Genomic DNA, 19,980 nt, shown 5'->3' on the forward strand with positions numbered 1-19,980 from the left:
CCGGAAGGCAGCGCCTTTATATAGGACAAGCCGGAGCCTTAGCGCGTGCGCGCGTGCGCTCATGAGGGGCGGGGGCGGGGCGTGTGTGGGGGAAGAACGGGGGCCGCGGCGCGGGCGCACGTGAGGGGGCGGGGCGGGGCGTGTGTGGGACGGGCCGTCCCCGGCGCGTGCGTGCGTGAGGGGACTGGGGCGTGTGGGGGACGGCCCCGGGCTGCGGTGTTAGGCTGAGGGGACGCTGGGCGGGCGTGCGGCGGGATAGGGGGTGCCGTGCGGAGAGCCGCCCGCTGCCCTTGCGAGCCCTGGAGCATCCCGGTGGCCGCGGCGCCTGCTCGCGGAGGCCCGGCTTGTCAGTGGGTTGCCGCTGCTGCTGCCATTGTGACGGATCGCGCCCCCCAGCGCGCCTGCGGGCTGCTCTCTGCAGGTACGCCCGGGGCCGTGTGCTCGGCGGTCCTCCCCCCGCGTGGTGGGGGTCGCTCCGGGTGGACGGTGACTGCGGTAAGTGGTTGCTCCTGACCCGGCCTGCATGACGGTCCCCAGGAGCCCCCCAGTGGTGCCGTTAGAGACGCGGGCTCCCGTGTGGCGAGAGCAGCGGCGGGACCCGAGGGCTTGGGCTCTGAGATCTGGGGTGCGGCTGCGTCCCCACGAGGGCTGCACGTTTTAGATATTGCACATGGCTTTTCCAGCATTTGCTGGACGATCCTCTTTCTGTCGGAGCTGGCTTAGCGGAGAGCCTGACGTTCCCAGGGGCTCAGCGCGCTTCTGTGGCTTTCGGATCTGCGGGTTCTGTTCGCGGATGTTGTGGGGTCCTGTGCTGCTTGCTTGAGGAAGGTCTCTGGTGAAGTCAGCGGTAGGAGGGCTGGGAAGGTTTCTGTTTTTTGGTCTAGTTAAGCTGTTTACTTACCGAAGTATTTTGACAGTTATTTTCCTCAGAATTTCTCTCCTTCTCAGTATTTTCTGTGTTTAAGATCAAGCTGGTTGGTGTGTGGTCTTTGAAACATTCTGAAAAAACCCTCTACCTCTCGGTCTCACGTCCCTGATGTTTAGTACATGTTTTTGATCAAATAGATGACATCAAATAGATTAACTGGAGGTGTGTGTGTTTGGCCCGGTTTCTTTTTCCAGAGACAGCTCCAGTCCAGTTCGTTTTCATTTTCCACTGACACGAGTTGTTGCATGTTGCCTGACATCGAGTAGGATGTCAACACCAAGGTATGAGGCTCCCACCCAGAATCCATGGGGAGGCTGCGGCAGGTCCCTTCTGCCCCTCAGGGGCAGTTTACCTTCTTTAAAGAGAAGGGGAAGGGAAGACGAGGTGTCATCCAGAAGGCTGGCGGTGTTCACCATCACACTCCTCCTCACCCCCACCCCGGCACCGCACTCGCTCTCCTCTCCTACTGACCCACCCTCTTCTGAGTCAACACATTGTCTCTGGATTGCACAGCCTATGCACCCTGAGCTTCACACCGTCCTGACTATTCTACTATTCTTTTTTTTTTTTTTAATTCAGGTTGTGAATTTGCTTCTGTAGGCCAGATTTTGTTTTATTTATTTTTTAATTTATGATAGTCACACACAGAGAGAGAGAGACACAGGCAGAGACACAGGCAGAGGGAGAAGCAGGCTCCATGCACCGGGAGCCCGACGTGGGATTCGATCCCGGGTCTCCAGGATCGCGCCCTGGGCCAAAGGCAGGCGTCAAACCGCTGTGCCACCCAGGGATCCCCTATTCTACTATTCTTGAAAATTGTTCCCGTGTTCTGTCGTTCCTTCTCTTAGCACGTGCCCCGTACAGTGTAGGGGTTTGAGGTGTCTGCTTATCAGTATTTTATATGAACATTGTCTCCACATTCCACCTAGGACAATACAGCATTTACATAGATACAAAGCATACCTTCTGGAAAAGAAGTTACAAAATTATTCTACTTAATTAATTAACTATATCCCCACCATATGGAAGAGATCCAGTTAACATCAACGAGTTTTAGGACGCCTGGGTGGTTCAGCGATTGAGCGACTGCCTTCGGTTCAGGATGTGATCCTGGTTGGGGGATCGAGTCCCACATCGGGCTCTCTGCATGGAGCCTGCTTCTCCTTATGCCTGTATCTCTGCCTCTGTCTGTGTCTCTCATGAGTAAATAATTGAAATCTTTAAATAATTTTTTAAAAAAATTTATTGATTTATGATAGTTGAGAAAGAGAGAGAGAGACAGAGACACAGGCAGAGGGAGAAGCAGGCTCCGTGCACCGGGAGCCCGATGTGGGACTCGATCCCAGGTCTCCAGGATCCCGCCCTGGGCCAAAGGCAGGCGCCAAACCGCTGCGCCACCCAGGGATCCCCCAATAAATGAAATCTTTAAAAACAAAATCGAGTTTTTAGTGAAGTGACTGAAAATGAAATATGTTAAGTAAAAAGGCTGCTTTACTGTTCTCAGTAACAAGCTAACACATGCCATTGTAAAAGAAAGTCTACTCATAGCATAATAAAATATCTAATATTAATTTTAACTAGAAATATGACTAAAGCATGGGAGAAAACTTTAAAACCTTACTAGAAGATAGAACATAAGAATAAAGGTTGAATAGAAATGAGAACAGTTCTGTTTTTGATTAAATTCGGTTGTCAAGGAAATGTAGATTGATTTTTTTTTTTCAAGAACCCGCATGCACTGTTTTTTATGTCTTCATCTTCTTAAAATGTTATGGAAGTGGCATGTTGCTTTTCATAATTTGATAAGAAAATGTTTCTGTTGAAGAGAAATACTCCCAAGAAATGATGGGTTTCCTTGGTTTTTATCATGTAATTCAAACAATAAAGTCTTAGTAACATAGTTTAAAAAACTCTTTAGAGGGATCCCTGGGTGGCGCAGCGGTTTGGCGCCTGCCTTTGGCCCGGGGCGCGATCCTGGAGACCCGGGATCGAGTCCCACGTCGGGCTCCCTGCATGGAGCCTGCTTCTCCGTCTGCCTGCGTCTCTGCCTCTCTCTCTCTCTATCATAAATAAATAAAAAATTAAAAAAAAAAAAACTCTTTAGGTTTTAAGAATTTTTATTTTAAGGCAAACAGTTGCATATTATAGTATCTGTGTTTTGCTTACAATACACTTTGACCTACAGGACTCCTGGCATGTCTTCTGTCAGATTCATGTCTCCTATCACATCAGCATGTCTAATGTCTTTGGGCTACAAAGGAGGGTCAGGACTGGCTGTACCTGTATCTCTGACAGTACCAATACCCAGAGCATCATTTTTGCCTTTTTCCACACAATACCTCTCTTTTATCTCATTCTTTTTCTCACATTTCATTATGAAAACTTAAGCATGGGCAGCCCCAGTGGCGCAGCGGTTTAGCGCCGCCTGCAGCCCACGGCGTGATCCTGGAGACCTGGGACCGAGTCCCAGGTCGGGCTCCCTGCATGGAGCCTGCTTCTCCCTCTGCCTGTGTCTCTACCTCTCTCGCGCGTGCTCTGTATCTCTCATGAGTAAATAAAATAAAATCTTAAAAAAAAAAACCAAACGTAAGCATAAGCTTAATTAAGAGAAAATACTTGTAAAGCCCCCCTCCTAGACTCTACCATTAACATTTCACTACATTTATTTTAACATATATCTGTTCATCCATCTTTTTAAAGATGTATTGAGTAAATTTGCACACATAGTGTACTTCCCATAAATACATGAAAATGCATGTGTGTTATTAACTAGAATTCAGCTTTTGTTTAGCCTTTTTTAGATGTAAATTTTACATAAAATGTATACAAAATGAAAGTATACACTTGCTGAGTTTGCGCAGAAGCATTGTGTTTGCCTTTTGTATCTTCAGTTATGTCTTTGCCATAGCTCCTGGCCCCAGAGTTCTAACTGTGGCTGCTGGGTCCTTTTGCTCTCTATTCCTTGCCCTTTGCACATGCTAAATACTAAGGAACTTACTCAAAATCTAAACCTCTTCTCTTTTATTAAGCATATACTTTAGGGGCACTTGGGTGGCTCAGTCAGTTAAACATCTGACTCTTTTTTTTAAAAGATTTTATTTATTTTTTCATGAGAGACACACAAAGAGAGAAAGAGGGAGAGAGAGAAAGAGAGAGAGAGGCAGAGACATAGGCAGAGGGAGAAGCAGGCTCCATGCAGGGAGCCCGATGTGGGACTCGATCCTGGGACTCCAGGATCATGCCCCAGGCTGAAGGCAGTGCTAAACCGCTGAGCCACCCGGGCGGCCCAACATCTGACTCTTGATTTTGTCTCTGGTCATCATCTCAGGGTCCTGGGATTGAGCACCATGTCAAGCTCCACACTCAGGAGTCTGCTTGAGACTCTATCCCTCTGCCCCCTCTCTGCTTCCTTGTTCTCTCTAAAAAAAAAATAAAATAAAATAAAAATAATAATAATAAATCTTAAAAAACAAAAAAGAAGCACATATTCTATATATCTTACTGAAATGCTGACTCTGACAAGGTATTGCCTGTCTCTGGGCACTGGCACTCAAGTACTGGGTCTTCACATGGAGGCTGGAGGGCAGACACCCGGGGAAACACATGTTATCTTTGTGGGTGCTTGTTAGGTATTAGACAAATGCTGGTGCAACAAACAACGAATGTTCAAAGCACTGTACTAGTCTTTTTCTGAGATTTAGAATGAGATTATCCCAATTCTCAAGTGGTTCCTTATCTCATAAGGGAGGTGGACAATAAGTAGGGTGTTGAACTGCTAGAAGCATGTGCAAAGTGATCCATGATTACTGGCCAGGGAACAGTTTTTCTTTCTAGGATAACAGGAAGGCTTCTTAGAAAAGGTGACATTTAAATAAGGCTCAGAGAGCATGGGGCAAATACAGCAGGAATTAAGGTTTAAATGTTGTCAAGGCCCAGAAGGTAGATGGTTGTGAAGCCTGTACAATCAGTGACTAGGTCAGAGCCGTGCTGCAGAATCTCTTATGCTCTTTGTAGTTGCTTTCATAGCCTTCTGGTTCACACTAGCCCATCTTTGCCCTGGTGGTAAGCAGAATAATCATTCTCCAAAGAACCAGAACTTGTGGATATATTACCATATTATATGGCAAAAGGGACCTTGCAGATGCAATTCAACTAAGGCCCTTAAGATGGGGAGATTACCCTGGATTATTCAGGTGGGCCCAGTATAATCACAGAGGTCCATCAGAGTGGAATAGGGAAAGAGAAGGTGAGCGTTGGGCAGGTGTGACTGTAGAAGAAAGGCACAGAGAGAAGTGGTGTTGCTAGCTTCCTGCCTTACAAGCCTACAACTGATGCCTCCATCTGAGCTTAACTCCATCCCTCTCCTCCCCTGTGGCTCCAACCTGCTCGTCTCTTACTTCCTCTCCTCTCTTTTTCTCCCTCTCTTCCTTTCCTGTTCATGAACGTGTACATTCTCTCTCTAAAATGAATAAAATCTTAACAAAAAAGAATCTAATTATCCCTAAGAAATGGTAGATTGATTAATTAATTTAAAATATTCATTCATTCATTCATTCATTCATGAGAGGCAGAGACACAGGCAGAGGGAGAAGTAGGCTCCATGGAGGGAGCCCAACGTGAGACTCGATCCAGGGTCTCCAGAATCACACCCTGGGTGGAAGGCGGCGCTAAACTGCTCAGCCACCCAGTTGCCCAGAAATGGTAGATTTAATCAATTAATCAGTTCAAGTAGATTTGAATAGTTACATAGATTAAATAATGGCTCAGATCAGTGATTCTCAACCTTGGCTGCACATTTCAGACACCCAGGGAACTATTTAAAAGAAACACAAGTCTGGGGATGCTTGTGGTAACTCTGTGGTTGAGTGTCTGTCTTTGGCTCGGGGCTTGATCCTGGGGTCCTGGGATCGAGTCCTGCATCGGGCTTCCTGCATGGAGCCTGCTTCTCCCTCTGCCTATGTCTCTGCCTCTCTTTCTGTGTCTCTCATGAATAAATAAAATCTTAAAATAAATAAAAGAAACACAAGTCTGGCCCCTCGACATAAATTAAGCCAGAATCTCCCAGAGAAGGTCAGCATGGGATCCAGGTGTCATGATTTATGAATATACCTGGCATTTCCAGTGTTCAGTTAGAGCTGAAAACCACTGGTTTAGGTAAAGGTTTGAGTAAATTATTAAAAGTGAAAGTTAAGGGAAATTAGGATGTTGTGAGAATAATTGCAGGCTTTTTGTATTTTATATAATATGGAAATGGGAGAGTTAATTGGAATGGACTTTAGGTACCTATGTAGAGTCTGTATTGTAGTTGCTTTTTTTTTTTTTAATTAATTTTTATTGGTGTTCAATTTACCAATATACAGAAAAACACCCAGTGTTCATCCCGTCAAGTGTCCACCTCAGTGCCCGTCACCCATTCCCCTCCAACACCCGCCCTCCTTCCCTTCCACCACCCCTAGTTCGTTTCCCCGAATTAGGAGTCTTTATGTTCTGTCTCCCTTCCTGATATTTCCCAACATTTCTTTTCCCTTCCTTTATATTCCCTTTCACTATTATTTATATTCCCCAAATGAATGAGAACATACACTGTTTGTCCTTCTCTGATTGACTTATTTCACTCAGCATAATACCCTCCAGTTCCATCCACGTTGAAGCAAATGGTGGGTATTTGTCGTTTCTAATTGCTGAGTAATATTCCATTGTATACATAAACCACATCTTCTTTATCCATTCATCTTTCAATGGACACCGAGGCTCAAGCCACAGTTTGGCTATTGTGTTTTTAAAGTAAGATCTGATTGAAATGTATTGGTGGCCAGAAATTTCCTGCTTTCTTAGGCAACCTGATCTACTTCCAGGTGTCATATGATTAACAGTTTCTTGTAATACTGACTTGTAATTAATTTGTTTGTGACTGAACACATTACTCCTAATTCTGCCCCCAGAGCAACTCAAATAACCCTGTTCCACAGGACCTGTAAATATATGAAAAACCATTCTCTTGCTTCCATAAAGTAATTTCTTAGTTTAACATCCCCAGTTATTTCAGCCTCTATTCATGGGACATTGAAAAGTACGTACCAGGAAAGATTAAGAAAGCTCCTAGTAAGTATTGGAGCAGGGACTTGAACCTGAGCAGTCTGGCTGCAGAATCCGTGACATTAACCACAGTTGGAAGTATGCACTTGAAGTTGAGGAGCGAGATTGGGAGAGAAGACAGAGTGATCCCTTCACCCTAGCTGAAACACAGTTCTGTTGTGTGCCTGGCAGTGGGATAGACAGTGGGGATAAAACAAGTAGCTACATTGTGTGTCCTGAAAGTGCCCAGAGCAGGGCATTGAAAGGAGACTGAGATAGACTGAGGATGCAGCAAACCTACATTAAAGTTTATTATCATTGTGTAAATCATTAGAGAAGACTGAGAATCAAGATACACTGAGGGCACTAGGTGAGGAAGGAAGCAAAGTAGATCAAGAGTTTCAAGAGCAGTCAAGAGGCTAATCATGTCCTCTGTAGTAGATGTCATTGGTGAGAACCGTATTAGTAGTGTGGCAGGGCAGACACCATATTGCTTTTATTCATGTAAATTTGCATAGAACTGAGATGGAAATCTTTAAGATCTTCAGAAGACAAAGGGGAAAAACAATAGGAAAGAAAACCAAATCAAAAGAACTGTAAATACAAACATATGGGAAATATTCAACCCCAGTATTCAAAGGGTGGAAATTAAAAATACAATCTAAATTTAAAACAACTTAAAAATGCAATGTTCATAGACTTCTGTTTCTGGCCAAGAAGGAATAACAGGAACAACAGCAACAACAACAAAAAGACAGACAAAACACATGAAACAATTATCTAAGACCCTGGATATCAGATGACAAAGGACTGTCATCCCTGGGAGATAGAAAATCAATGAGGTAAGCCTTCTCATTGCCCCAGTTTATTGCCTTGAGAGGGTTTCCAGTTTACAGCAGAGGAAAGAGAAACTGAGGTGAAGCCCAGCAGACTTCCTGAATCAAGGATAGAGCTGAGAATCTGGGGAGAGCAAAGCATTTGGGGTTCATAGGACAGACCATCAAAGAGGAGGTCTGCAGAGGGTCTCCCACAAGTACTCAAGAGCACAGAGCAATAACTGTGTGTGAAGAAACTCCCCAAAGCCAGGGAAAGAATCCTCTAAAAGGTTGGAGGGAATAGTCCTGATATTTGCATGGGGAATACTACCTGTATTTTTTAAATTAAATTAAATTAATTTACTTATTTTTGTATATTTTTTATTGGAGTTCAATTTGCCAACATATAGTGTAACACCTAGCGCTCATTCCATCAACTACCCCGCTCATTGCCTGTCACCCAGTTACCCCATTCCCTGCCCACCTCCCCTTCCATTACCCCTTGTTTCCCAGTTAGGAGTCTCTCATGTTCTGTCATCCTCTCTGATATTTCCGACTCATTTTGTCTCCTTTCCCCTTTAATCCCTTTCACTATTTTTTATATTCCCCGAATGAATGAAACCATATAATGTTTGTCCTTCTCCAATTGACTGTCACTTACTTGATATAATACCCTCCAATTCTATCCACATTGAAACAAATGGTGGGTATTCGTCGTTTCTAATGGCTGAGTAATATTCCATTGTATATATAGACCACATCTTTATCCATTCATCTTTTGACGGACACCGAGGCTCCTTCCACAGTTTGGGTATTGTGGACCTTGCTGCTATAAACATTGGAGTGCAGGTGTCTCGGTTTTTTCCTGCATCTGTATCTTTGGGGTAAATCCCCAGTAGGAATGCTACCTGTAACTACTAGCCAGACTGGAAAACTCATGTAATTCTTGGAGCATTGGGAGTGGAAATATATATGTAAAGCGCTAAAAGGAAAAATTACTCTAATTAGAATTATAAATTCAAAAATAATTTAAACAACAAAGATAAGACAATAAATGGGAGAAAATATTTGGAAATTGTATATCTGATAAGGGTTTAATATATATAGGATATACAAATATGCTTATATATACTTAAATACATGTGTTCATATATAGAGTATATAAAGAACTACAAGTCAATAACAAAAACACAAACTATCCAACTTAAGAATGGGCAAAGAATTTAAACATTTCTACAAGAAGGATATGCAAATGGCACTAATTAATGCAGATCAAAATTATAGTGAAATATCACTTTATACCAACTAGGATGGCTATAATAATTTTAAAAATGGAATAACAAGTTTTGACAAGCATGTGGGGAAATTGGAACTCAGCATCACAACTCAAAGTGATGCTGCCACTGTGGAAAATAGTTTTGTGGGTCCTCAAAAAGCTAAACATACAGTTGCCATATAACACAGCAATTCTACTTCTAGGTACAAACAGGAAGGAATTGTAAGCAGGGACTCGAGCAGATAATTTTATGCCAGTGTTCACAGCAGCACTGTTCACAAGAGCCAATAGATGGAAACAATCCAGGGGTCCATCAACAGTAGAAGGACAAACAGAATGTGGCCTGTCCGTAAGTGGAATATTTGGCCATTAGAAGGAGTGAAGTTCTGATTCATGCTACAGCATGGCTGAACCTTGAAGACATGATGTGGAGTCACAAAAGCCAGATGCACAAGGACAAATACGGTATGATTCCATTTATATGAATTATCTAGAATTGGCAAATTCAGAGACAAAGTAGATTAGGGGTTATTGGAATCTGAGGGGATGCAGGAATAGGGAGTTTGGTTAATGTTTCAGAGTTTCCGTTGGGGTGATGAGAATGTTTTGGAATTATTAGTGATGTATAATATTATGAACAGAATTAATGCCACTGAATTGTACGCTTAGCAATAATTAAGACTGCAAATTTTGTTATTTTTTTACTACAACAATTTTAAAGATAATATAATTGCCAAAAACATTGGATTGTATACTTTGAGTGGATGAACTGTTTGGTATGTGAATTATATCTAGTAAAGCTGTTTAGAAAAAAAGGCAAAATGAAGATACTGTCAGACTTAAAAAGCGGAAAGAATTTATTACCAGCAGACCCACATTGCAGGAAATGTTAAGAGATGGCCTTCAGGGAGAAAGGAAATGAAACCAAGTGGAAATCTGGATCTACAGGAAAGCAGTAGCAATGGTTACTACATAGGTAAATATATTTTTCTTATCATTTAAGTATCTTTAACAGATAATTGATCATGTTCTAGTTTCCTATTCACGTGTAACAAGCTTAGTAGCTTCAAACAGCTCCCACTTCCTAGCTCACAGTTCTGTAGGTGGAAGGAAGTCTGACCCACTCTGGCTAGGTTTTCTGTTCAGATATCCAACAGCTGCTGTCAAGGTGTTGACTGGCCTGGGTTCTGATTTGGAAGCTCTGATTGTTGGCAGAATTCAGTTACTTGTGGCTGTGGGACAAAGATAGGACTGGCTGTCAGCTGAGTGTGGTTTTAGCTCCTAGAGACTGCCTACGTTCCTTGCCATGAGACACCATTCACCTGCAGGCAGTCATGGCACATCATAGGTTTCTTGCGTTTCCAATCTCTTACTTCCCTTCTGTGACCTGCCGGAGAAAACACTTGTTTTCTTATCTGTAAAGTAAGGGTGTTAGATCAAGGTAGGTTCTGTGTCTTGGTTTGCTTTCCTCAAAAAAGAGGATTTGTAGCAGCAGAACCATTAACTTGCAAATAAAATTTTGCATGGAACTCTAAGGGGGAAAATATCAATCTACAAACTCTTTCCTTCCTACTCCTAGGAATTTCAGACAGTGTAGACTATTTTGGATAATCTCTGATGTTCCCCTTTATGTGGTGGGTGTTTGCCTTATACACAGCCGGGTATGAGGGAGTCTGGGTTGATTTATGAAACCCCCCTGTCACAGCTGACTTTCCTCATGTCTCTTTCTTTTCTCCAGCTTCACCTTCTCAGGATCTCCATTACTCAGAAAAGCATTATCAAGAACAAGGAAGTCATGGAAGCTGAATCACTAACTGCCCAGTCCCGTGTAAGTTGGGCTGTCTTCTTTGTTTTCCAACTGAGAATCCTTTTTTGGTTAAGTTCTGGAGTTCCTTTGCCTAGGAACTTCAGAAATAGTATCTTGGACACTCTCCTCCAGGAGACTAGCACTATTTTGTTTGCTTTATTTGTAGATGTGGTTTTATTCTTGTATTATACACTATTTATATGCCTTTCATATAAAACAAATGCTGGTTTAACAGTGGTATGGGCAGGCGTCAGTGGGGGTGATATTGAGCACTCTTATAAAATGCTTTCATCCACACTAGGGAATGAAGCTATAGCACATTTCCTCCCTCAAACATGGTGTGGGAACTAGGAATATTGGGGCATTGGGACTCTCTGGTTCCTGCTTGTCCTAGATACAGACCTGGCTATACAATGCCTCCATGGGGAGCACCTGTTGTGTACTTAGGCACAAGTTGTGTACTTACCCCAGGGTTGCTGTGGCCAAGGCATGAGGAGCTCAGATGAGGGTGGAACTTCTGGGAGCATCCAGGGTGGGAGCCTGGGTCCCTTGTCAGCCCAGCTTCCCCTGGAGTATCCTGCATGTATTACCTCTGGTATATTGAAAATTCCACCAAAAAATATTGTAGTTTTTGCTTTCAGCTGTGCTGCATATTTTGAAGGACTTAGGAAAACTAGTCTATTATATTTACCCAGATATTTACTGTTTTTGTTGCTCATCCTTCATTCCTGAGATTTTAACTTTCTCTCTGGTAACAATTCCCTTTTGCTTGAAGAACTACTTTTAGTGTATCTTTTAGAGCATGTTTGCTAGTGACAAATTCTTTTACTTCATTTGACAGTATATTTTGCATCAATCCTGAAATATGTTTTTATTGGAGATAGAAATTCTGGATTGACAGTTCTTTTTTCACTATTTATTAAAAAATTATTCGGGCAGCCCTGGTGGTGCGGCAGTTTAGTGCTGCTAACTTTATACCAACTAGGATGGCTATAATAATTGCAGCCCTGCAGCCCAGGGTGTGATCCTAGAGACCCTGGATCGAGTCCCACGTCAGGCTCTCTGCATGGAGCCTGCTTCTCCCTCTGCCTGTGTCTCTGTCTCTCTTTCTCTCTCTGTGTGTGTCTCTACAAATAAATAAAAAAAATAAAATCTTTAAAAAAAAAAAACTATTCCATTGTCTTCTGACCTTCATTGTCTTTGAAGAGAAATCCTCATTCAAGTAGGTGTTGTTTCTGTGTGTAATCCAGCATTTCCTTTTGATGTTGTGAATGAAGGCCTTGCTTCTGTATCTATTTTTTTTGTCAATCTCCATTTTAAAAAAATGCCTACCAGTGTTGAGGAAAAATGTTTTGGGTAATTATTTTAGATCGGAAAATGGTGAGGTTGGTCTCTTTCTTTCTTTTAAAGATTTATTTATTTATTTTAGAGAAAAGATGTATGTGAGCTGGGGGAATGAGCAGGGAGAGAGGGTAAAGGAGAGAAGCAGACTCCTGGCTGAGTGTGGAGCTGGATATGGGGGTGGATCTCATGACCCTGAGATCACAACCTGAGCCAAAAACCAAGCTATGGATGCTTAATCTACTGAGCCACCCAGATACCCCAAGGTTAATCTTTTAATCATTAAGTTGTACTTGAACTCAAAAGACTGTTTTGTCCTTCTTTTTTCTACCTTGAATTAGATTCTTTATTTCAAAGAAAATAAATGTAGATTAACATTTGGTGTCTGAATATAGCTGTAGCTGTTTATAACAAACTTTATTTATTTATTTATAAAGATTTTATTGATTTATTTATGAGAGACACACAGAGAGGGACAGAGACAGAAGTAGAAGGAGAAGTAGGCTCCCTGTGGGGAGCCTGATGTGGGACTCCATACCAGGATCATGCCCTGAGCCTAGGGCAGATGCTCAACCACAGAGCCACCCAGCTGTCCCAATAAACTTGATTTAAATAACAATTCTGGGGAGTCTGATTCTTGGTTTCAGCTCGGGTTGTGATCTCAGTGTCCAGGGACTGATCCCCATGTTGGGCTCTGTGCTCAGTGGGGAGCCTGCTTGAGGATTCTCTCTCTCTTTCTCTCTCTCTCTGCCCCTCCCCGCTCTTTAAAATAAATACATCTTAAATAAATGTTTTTCTGACAGTTTCTAGAGCATAACATGGAACTGGTTTGGGGACAGTATATATCTAATAGGCATTCCTTTTAGGACTTGACTAGAACCTAAGTGCTACTCAGTTCTGGAATAAATTCTGGTCCATCCTCTTTCCCTACCCCAATGCTGTCTGCCTAATCTTACCTGGCTTATTACAGATTTGTTCTATGTTGTAGACATTGGTGACCTTCAAAGATATACTTGTGAACTTTACCAGGGAGGAGTGGAAGCTGCTGGATTCTTCTCAGCAGATCATGTACAAAGATGTGATGCTAGAGAACTATAAGAACCTGATTTCCTTGGGTAAGACTAACCTCTATTCTCAGAGATATCCCTCTGCAATGATTTTGGTTCATTATGGATCAAAAGGTAATGGGGATTGAAGCAAATATATTACAGTGTGAGCTTGGCATCAGTGATCTAATTTCTTTGGCATAGAAGAGGGTTTTGTACTCACTTCTGGTTTTGTGGGAAAAATTTTTTTGATTTGTTGAATTTTAAAAAATACATAATTGCCCCCTCTGTAGCCTCCCCTATCTCTTCAGAGTCCCCCCAACCCAAAACTAAGAAGGAGTTGGGGTTGGTTGGGGGTTGGGCTGAATCTGGGATCCCTTTATGCTGAGCTAGAGCTCCTCAACCCCTGTCCAGTTCTTTATATTTTGTTGTGCACAGGGCATCAGCTTCCCAAACCAGATGTGATCCTCCAGTTGGAGAAGGGGGAAGAGCCATGGCTGGTGGAGAGAGTGATTCACCGGGAGACCCATCCAGGTGAGCACTAGTCAAGAGGTGTTGTAGGCAGTAGCCCAGATGAGCTGTTAGGGGCTGGAATCCTGGACATAGTGGTCACTGGTTCTCATTCCTGCAGAGAAGACTAGGTTTCTTTACTTTCTCTTTCCCTATGACCAGTCTTGTCACACAGAGACAAAGGTATGTTCTTCATGAAAATTTCCTTTCTGTTGATGTGCTTGGTTTCAGCCCTGTTGGTCTTGCTTTCCTAATTCTTTCCTTTGTCATACAGTCCTTTCTTTCCTCCTTGCCTGCCTTTTTCCTTTCTTGTGGCCTCTTCCCGTGGCCTCATGCTGCATCTCCATGTAAGCCATGCCATGGGGCTCTGTCACTGGCCACTGCTCTGAATTTGCAGAGGGCTTGCCAGTTCCTGCTGCCTTAACTACTTTCTCCCCAGAACTGCTGCTCTCAAAACAACTCTTTCTTACTGTACTCCTGGAGCTCTTTATTGCATGTTTTCTCAATTTATTCCAATTTTATTTTAATCTTACTATCTCTAAAATCCAAATTATTTGGATTCCCAACATTCCTTTCCCCAACTTCCCCATGCATCGAAAATCTCTCAGGGCGTCTGGGTGGCTCAGTTGGTTAAGCATCTGACTTTAACTCAGGTTATGATCTCAGGGTCCTGGGATTGAGTCTCGCATTGGGCTCCCTGCTTAGTGGGGAATCTGCTCCTCCCTCTGCCATTCCCTGCTTGTGCTGTCTTTCTCTCTCTCTCAAATAAATAAAATCTCTAAAAACAACAACAAAAACAAATAGAAAGTTGTCTTTATTCTCTAGAAGCAATCTTTTCCCTGACCTGTGTTTGTAAGTGCAGCCTCTGTGTTTGTAAGTGCAGTCCTCTGTTATCTTTCTCCCCAGCCGTCTTTGGGTGCTGCTGTCTGTCATATACAGACAGCTTCCTTGGCATGTGGTGAAGCATGTGACTCCAATGTGGCCCAGTTTTACCATGGGGACCTGTGTCACCTCTGTTTGATCCCCAGTATCCACATGTATCAGGTGCTTCCCTGCATCTTGAGCTTTGAGTGTGTTGTGAATAAAGTCTGTCTGCCTTAGTTGTCTGTCTTCTGTGAAACCTCGTATGACCCCTTGTCAAATACAGGTTCTTTCCTTTTCTCAGCTTCCACTGTGTTTTAAGTGTACTTTTAAATACCATAAACTGTTTTTTACTTTTCTTACCTTTGGTCTTAGAGGTGACTGTCTCAAATTTCTGCCTCAAAGGCAAGTCCTTCAGTACACTCTTAAGAACTTAGTCTTGGGATGCCTGGGTGGCTCAGCAGTTGAGTGTCTGCCTTTGGCTCAGGGTGTGATCCCAGAGTCCTGGGATCAGGTTCTGTATTGGGCTTCCTGCATGGAGCCTGCTTCTCCCTCTACCTATGTCTTTGCCTCTCTCTCTCTCATGAATAAATAAATAAAATCTTGAAAACATTTGGTGCTGCTGAGATACCATTCTACAAACTGGGTGATGTAAGTGTATCTTCTCACAGCTCCAGAGGCCACAAGTCTGAGGTGAAGGTGTCAGAAGGATCACATGCCTGTGCAGCCCCTAGGAGAGGCTCATGGCTCTGTTAGTCCCAGGTGTTCCTTGGCTTCCCATCAGCCCCCACTTTCCCATGGCTGTCTTCCCACAGTTTGCATCTTTTGTGTCTCCTCTCCTCTACTTACAAGGACACTGGTCATACTAGATTGGGTGCCAGTCTGCGCCAGTACTACTTTATTTACTTACACATGCAATGATCTTCTTTCCAAATAAGGCTGCATTATGAGATATTAGAAGTTAGGACATTGACGTATCTTATTTGGGGCACACACCAAGTAAGAATAGAATACCCACTTGTGCAGGGAGAGGTGGTACTTTGTAAGTAGTGTTTTTTGGGGGTGTCTGGCTGCCTCAGTCGATAGAGCATCCAGCTCTTGATCTCAGTTATGAGTGCAAGCCCCACGTTAGGCATAGAGATCACTTAAAATATGGGATTTTTTTTTCTAGGTTAATCTATCATTTTACCCAAAAGGCATTGAGAGGCAAATAGCCTTTTAACTGGGGGAAATAATGTGCAGAAATACACACGGATATAAGCAAAAGGACAAAAATGTCCCAGAGGATATGAGTTAGGGGCTAGGGTGTGAATTAGTGTCCTCTGGTATGAGTCCTATCAATTATTGTCTGTTTTTTTTTTTTTTTTTAGATTGTATTTATTTATTTGAGACAGAGAAAGATAGAACATGAGCAGAGGGGAGAGGCAGAAGGAGAAGTAGACTCCCCCGTGTGGGGCTCAGTCCTAGGACCTCCAAGGTCATGACCTGAGCTGAAGGCAGATGCTTAACTGACTGAGCCACCCAGGTGCCCCAATTGTTAAGTCTTGATGTCTCAGAACAAAGGAATCAAAATACAAGACCAGAATAATGTTAATAATGATTATTCACCTTACAATACTTAACAATAATCTTATACCACAAATAGTGTCTCATGGATAAAAGATGAGCAAAGTGATATTTGAAAGGTTTAACAACTTATCTAAATTTATCACTAGTAGCATTAAAGCTTCGATTTAGAACCTGTATCTCAATAACTTAAATTCAATTTCTTTTCCAGCCTGTCACAGGACCTTTCTGAGAGGTGCCAGTTATCTGGGCATTACTCTGTAGTGCTTCGGTGGTATCAACAACAGACACTTTCTCAGCATGTGATTGGACTCATGGCTTAGGAATGTGAAATGGGCTGTAGTGTGAAGAATGAATGTCAGGAGAAGGGCCTGGCAACAAATAGATATATTAGGTTCTTGTGTCATTAGTAGATAAGATCATGGGTATGCAGACCTTTATATGAGATTTACCTTGTTGCCCTCCAGCACTGAATATCTGATCTTGTGTTTCCTACCCAGTCCTGTGTCTTCTCCTTGCCCTCATTGCACTTCTTACGTACTGCACAGGCCAGCACCTTTCCTTTGCTGATTTATTCTGCCCTTTCTGACTGTCCATGACGGCAGCCATATAAGCAACTCTCTACAAGTTGCATACTTGGTCTCCACATCTCACCATTCAGGCCTTACTGTTTTTTGTTTGTTTGTTTGTTTGTTTTGTTTTGTTTTGTTTTTAGTTACACAAAGTTTTCTCATTTCTTTCAGATTTGGAGACTGCAGTTGAAATTAAATCATCAATTTCCAGTAAGAACATTTCTAAAGATAAACAATCCTATGGCATTAAAATGGAAGGAATTGCAAAGACTGATCTTTGGTATTTGTCATTAGAAGAAGTCTGGAAATGTGAAGACGAGTTAGACAAGTATCAGGAAAACCAGGAGAGACATTTGAGGCAAGTGACATTTACCCAAAAGAAAGTACTTACTCAGGAAAGAGTCTGTGACAATGGTAAACATGGGGGAAACTGTCTTCTTCCTACTCAGCTGGTACTGAGAGAGTATTTCCATAAACATGACTCACATACTAAAAGTTTAAAACATAATATAGTTTTTAGTGGTCATCAGGAAAGCTATGCAAGTAACAGTGACTGTGGTCAAGCCTTTTGTCAAAACATTCACCTTATTCAGTTTGCTAGACCTCAGCCAGGAGGGAAGTCCTACAAATGCCCTGATCCTGTTAACTCTCTTGCTGGTGGTACATCATTTGATATATCAAAGGGTATACATAGGGAGAAACCCTATGAATGTAAGGAATGTGGAAAATTCTTCAGCTGGCGCTCTAATCTTACGAGGCACCGGCTTATTCATACTGGAGAAAAACCCTATGAGTGTAAAGAATGTGGAAAATCTTTCAGCCGGAGTTCTCACCTCATTGGACATCAGAAGACTCACACTGGTGAAGAACCCTATGAATGTAAAGAATGTGGGAAGTCCTTCAGCTGGTTCTCTCACCTTGTCACCCATCAGAGAACTCACACAGGAGACAAATTGTACACGTGTAGTCAGTGTGGGAAATCTTTTGTTCACAGCTCCAGGCTTATTAGGCACCAGAGAACTCATACTGGAGAGAAACCGTATGAGTGTCCTGAGTGTGGGAAGTCTTTCAGGCAGAGCACACATCTCATTCTGCATCAGAGAACTCATGTGAGAGTGAGGCCTTACGAATGTAATGAGTGTGGCAAGTCTTACAGCCAGAGATCTCACCTTGTGGTGCACCACAGAACTCACACTGGACTGAAGCCCTTTGAGTGTAAAGACTGTGGAAAATGCTTCAGTCGAAGCTCTCACCTATTCTCCCACCAGAGAACCCATACTGGAGAGAAACCATATGAGTGCCACGATTGTGGGAAATCCTTCAGCCAGAGTTCTGCTCTCATTGTGCATCAGAGAATTCATACTGGAGAGAAACCATATGAATGTTGCCAGTGTGGGAAAGCCTTCATCCGGAAGAACGACCTTATTAAGCATCAGAGAGTTCATGTTGGGGAAGAGTCCTATAAATGTAATCAGTGTGGGATTATCTTTAGCCAGAATTCTCCACTAATTGTACATCAAATAGCCCACACAGGAGAGCAGTTCTCAACATGTAACCAGTGTGGGACAGCACTTGTCAATAGCCCTAACCTTATTCAATATCAGACCAACCATATCAGAGGAAATTCTTATTAATACAGTGAATGTGGAGAGTTCTTTATGAAGAGCAATAACTTCATTTTGCATTGGAAACTCCTAGAGTTTCTAGAGAGAAGCTGTATAGATGTAATCTGTGCAGAAGTGTTTTCAATCTTGTTGCCACCCTTTTGTGCACTAGAGAATTGGTCCTAGAAGGGGAAATAACCCACAGATTTCAGTTTAGTACACAAATACTCAGCTTTTCTTTCTACAAATTCCTACAAAAGCAATTGTCCTTGGAGCATTCTTGACCAAGCCTTAAAATGCTAAAATCTGAGAAGGAACCATGAAGTAGGTGAGTTGTGGAGAGATTATCCAGCTTTTTTTACCTTCTTCAGAAAGATAAATCAAGAGTTGCCACTGCAAAGAATCAGAAATTGATACAGTTATTGTAACAAAAGTGGAAAATGGTATTCCAGTAAATTCATATACCATTTTTTAACTTCTCCTCTTCTGGGATATTTAGTAGTGTTTACTCTGATTTGTATGTCTGATTTAAATCACATTTTGGTTAGCAGTAGGGAAAATGCTTATAAGGCAGAAAAAAGAACTAGTAAGGCAGAAAAATGTACTAGTAATGGTACTTATTTTAAATATATTTGCATGTGGGCAAGATTGGAAAAGTATGGATAAATAAAACAATTGATTTGTTAGGTAATGGGATTGAGTGAGTTTCATAGTTTATCCCATGTTACTCTGATAATTTGAAGGTATTTTTAAATATTAAAAGAAAGGATATTCAGTTTTTCTGTTCTATCATCAAGATGCTCAAGAACTACCTGCTAGCAGTCAACATTCCACATTGTTTTGGGTCATAGTTAGAGTTGCACTCTTTGAGAAAGGGTGCTAAGGACTTCTGGGAACTTAAAAACAGTGATTCTTTGGATATTGGGACCTAGGGGAAGATTAGGTATTTGAGCACCCAGGGAAGGACCTGTTTGGGACCTGGTACCCATGCCATACATAGAGCAACCATGCTCATGTGATAGCATTGCCACCCTCCCTCAAGGTAGTTTCTTATCTTTATAAAGGAAACGTGGTGGTTGAAGGCATAAGCTTGTGTGAGACTACCCAAGTTGAAATTCCATCTCTGTCTTTAACTGCTAGGTGAGCTTGGGCATGTGGTCTAACCTCTCTGAACCTAACTCACAGATACTCTCTTCTGTGACCTAGGGGTAATATGTATCTTGTAGGACTGTGGTGGGTATTGAGTGAGTAAACACATAAACAGCTTAGAATAGTGCCTGATATATAGTAAGTGCTTTACAATTGCCAGCGGTGTTACTGTCGTTGGCCCACCTTGGTGTGTGTCTTTGAATTTAAATCTGCTTGTTTTAAGTAAGAGCTCATGGGGCTCTTGTTTCCTTCCCAGCCATGTTTCCCTCTTACTTCCATCGCCCTTAGCAGCTTGAGGAAATCACTGCCCATAGTGGGTGTATAAACTAATTTTTGAGGATCAGTAAATGACTTTTAGTATTGTATGAAAAATCATATTGTTTGTACAGAGGTTTTCTTTTCTAGGTTGAGGAGCCTAATCCTCAGATTC

General features: G+C 42.4%; 1 protein-coding gene across 16 annotated transcripts; it reads left to right on the plus strand.

Annotated features, from left to right (window-relative positions):
* Positions 1–162: 162 nt before the first annotated feature.
* ZNF10 (zinc finger protein 10) lies at positions 163–19,089 on the plus strand. Of its 16 annotated transcripts, none has more exons than XM_041729192.1 (7): positions 163–1,209; positions 9,298–9,559; positions 9,890–10,070; positions 10,833–10,922; positions 13,231–13,357; positions 13,727–13,822; positions 16,969–19,089. In XM_041729192.1, exons 4-7 carry the CDS (start codon positions 10,890–10,892, stop codon positions 18,429–18,431), a joined length of 1,719 nt encoding a protein of 572 aa, XP_041585126.1. In that variant the 5' UTR covers positions 163–1,209; positions 9,298–9,559; positions 9,890–10,070; positions 10,833–10,889; the 3' UTR covers positions 18,432–19,089. The 16 variants fall into 16 exon arrangements, with proteins under 16 accessions (XP_041585126.1, XP_041585125.1, XP_041585124.1 ...); XM_041729191.1 differs by having other exon boundaries at positions 9,978–10,070; XM_041729190.1 differs by having other exon boundaries at positions 163–495; positions 1,123–1,209; positions 9,298–10,070.
* Positions 19,090–19,980: the final 891 nt, after the last annotated feature.

Source organism: Vulpes lagopus, chromosome 14 (assembly GCF_018345385.1).
Source record: "Vulpes lagopus strain Blue_001 chromosome 14, ASM1834538v1, whole genome shotgun sequence".
Lineage (NCBI taxonomy): Eukaryota > Metazoa > Chordata > Mammalia > Carnivora > Canidae > Vulpes > Vulpes lagopus.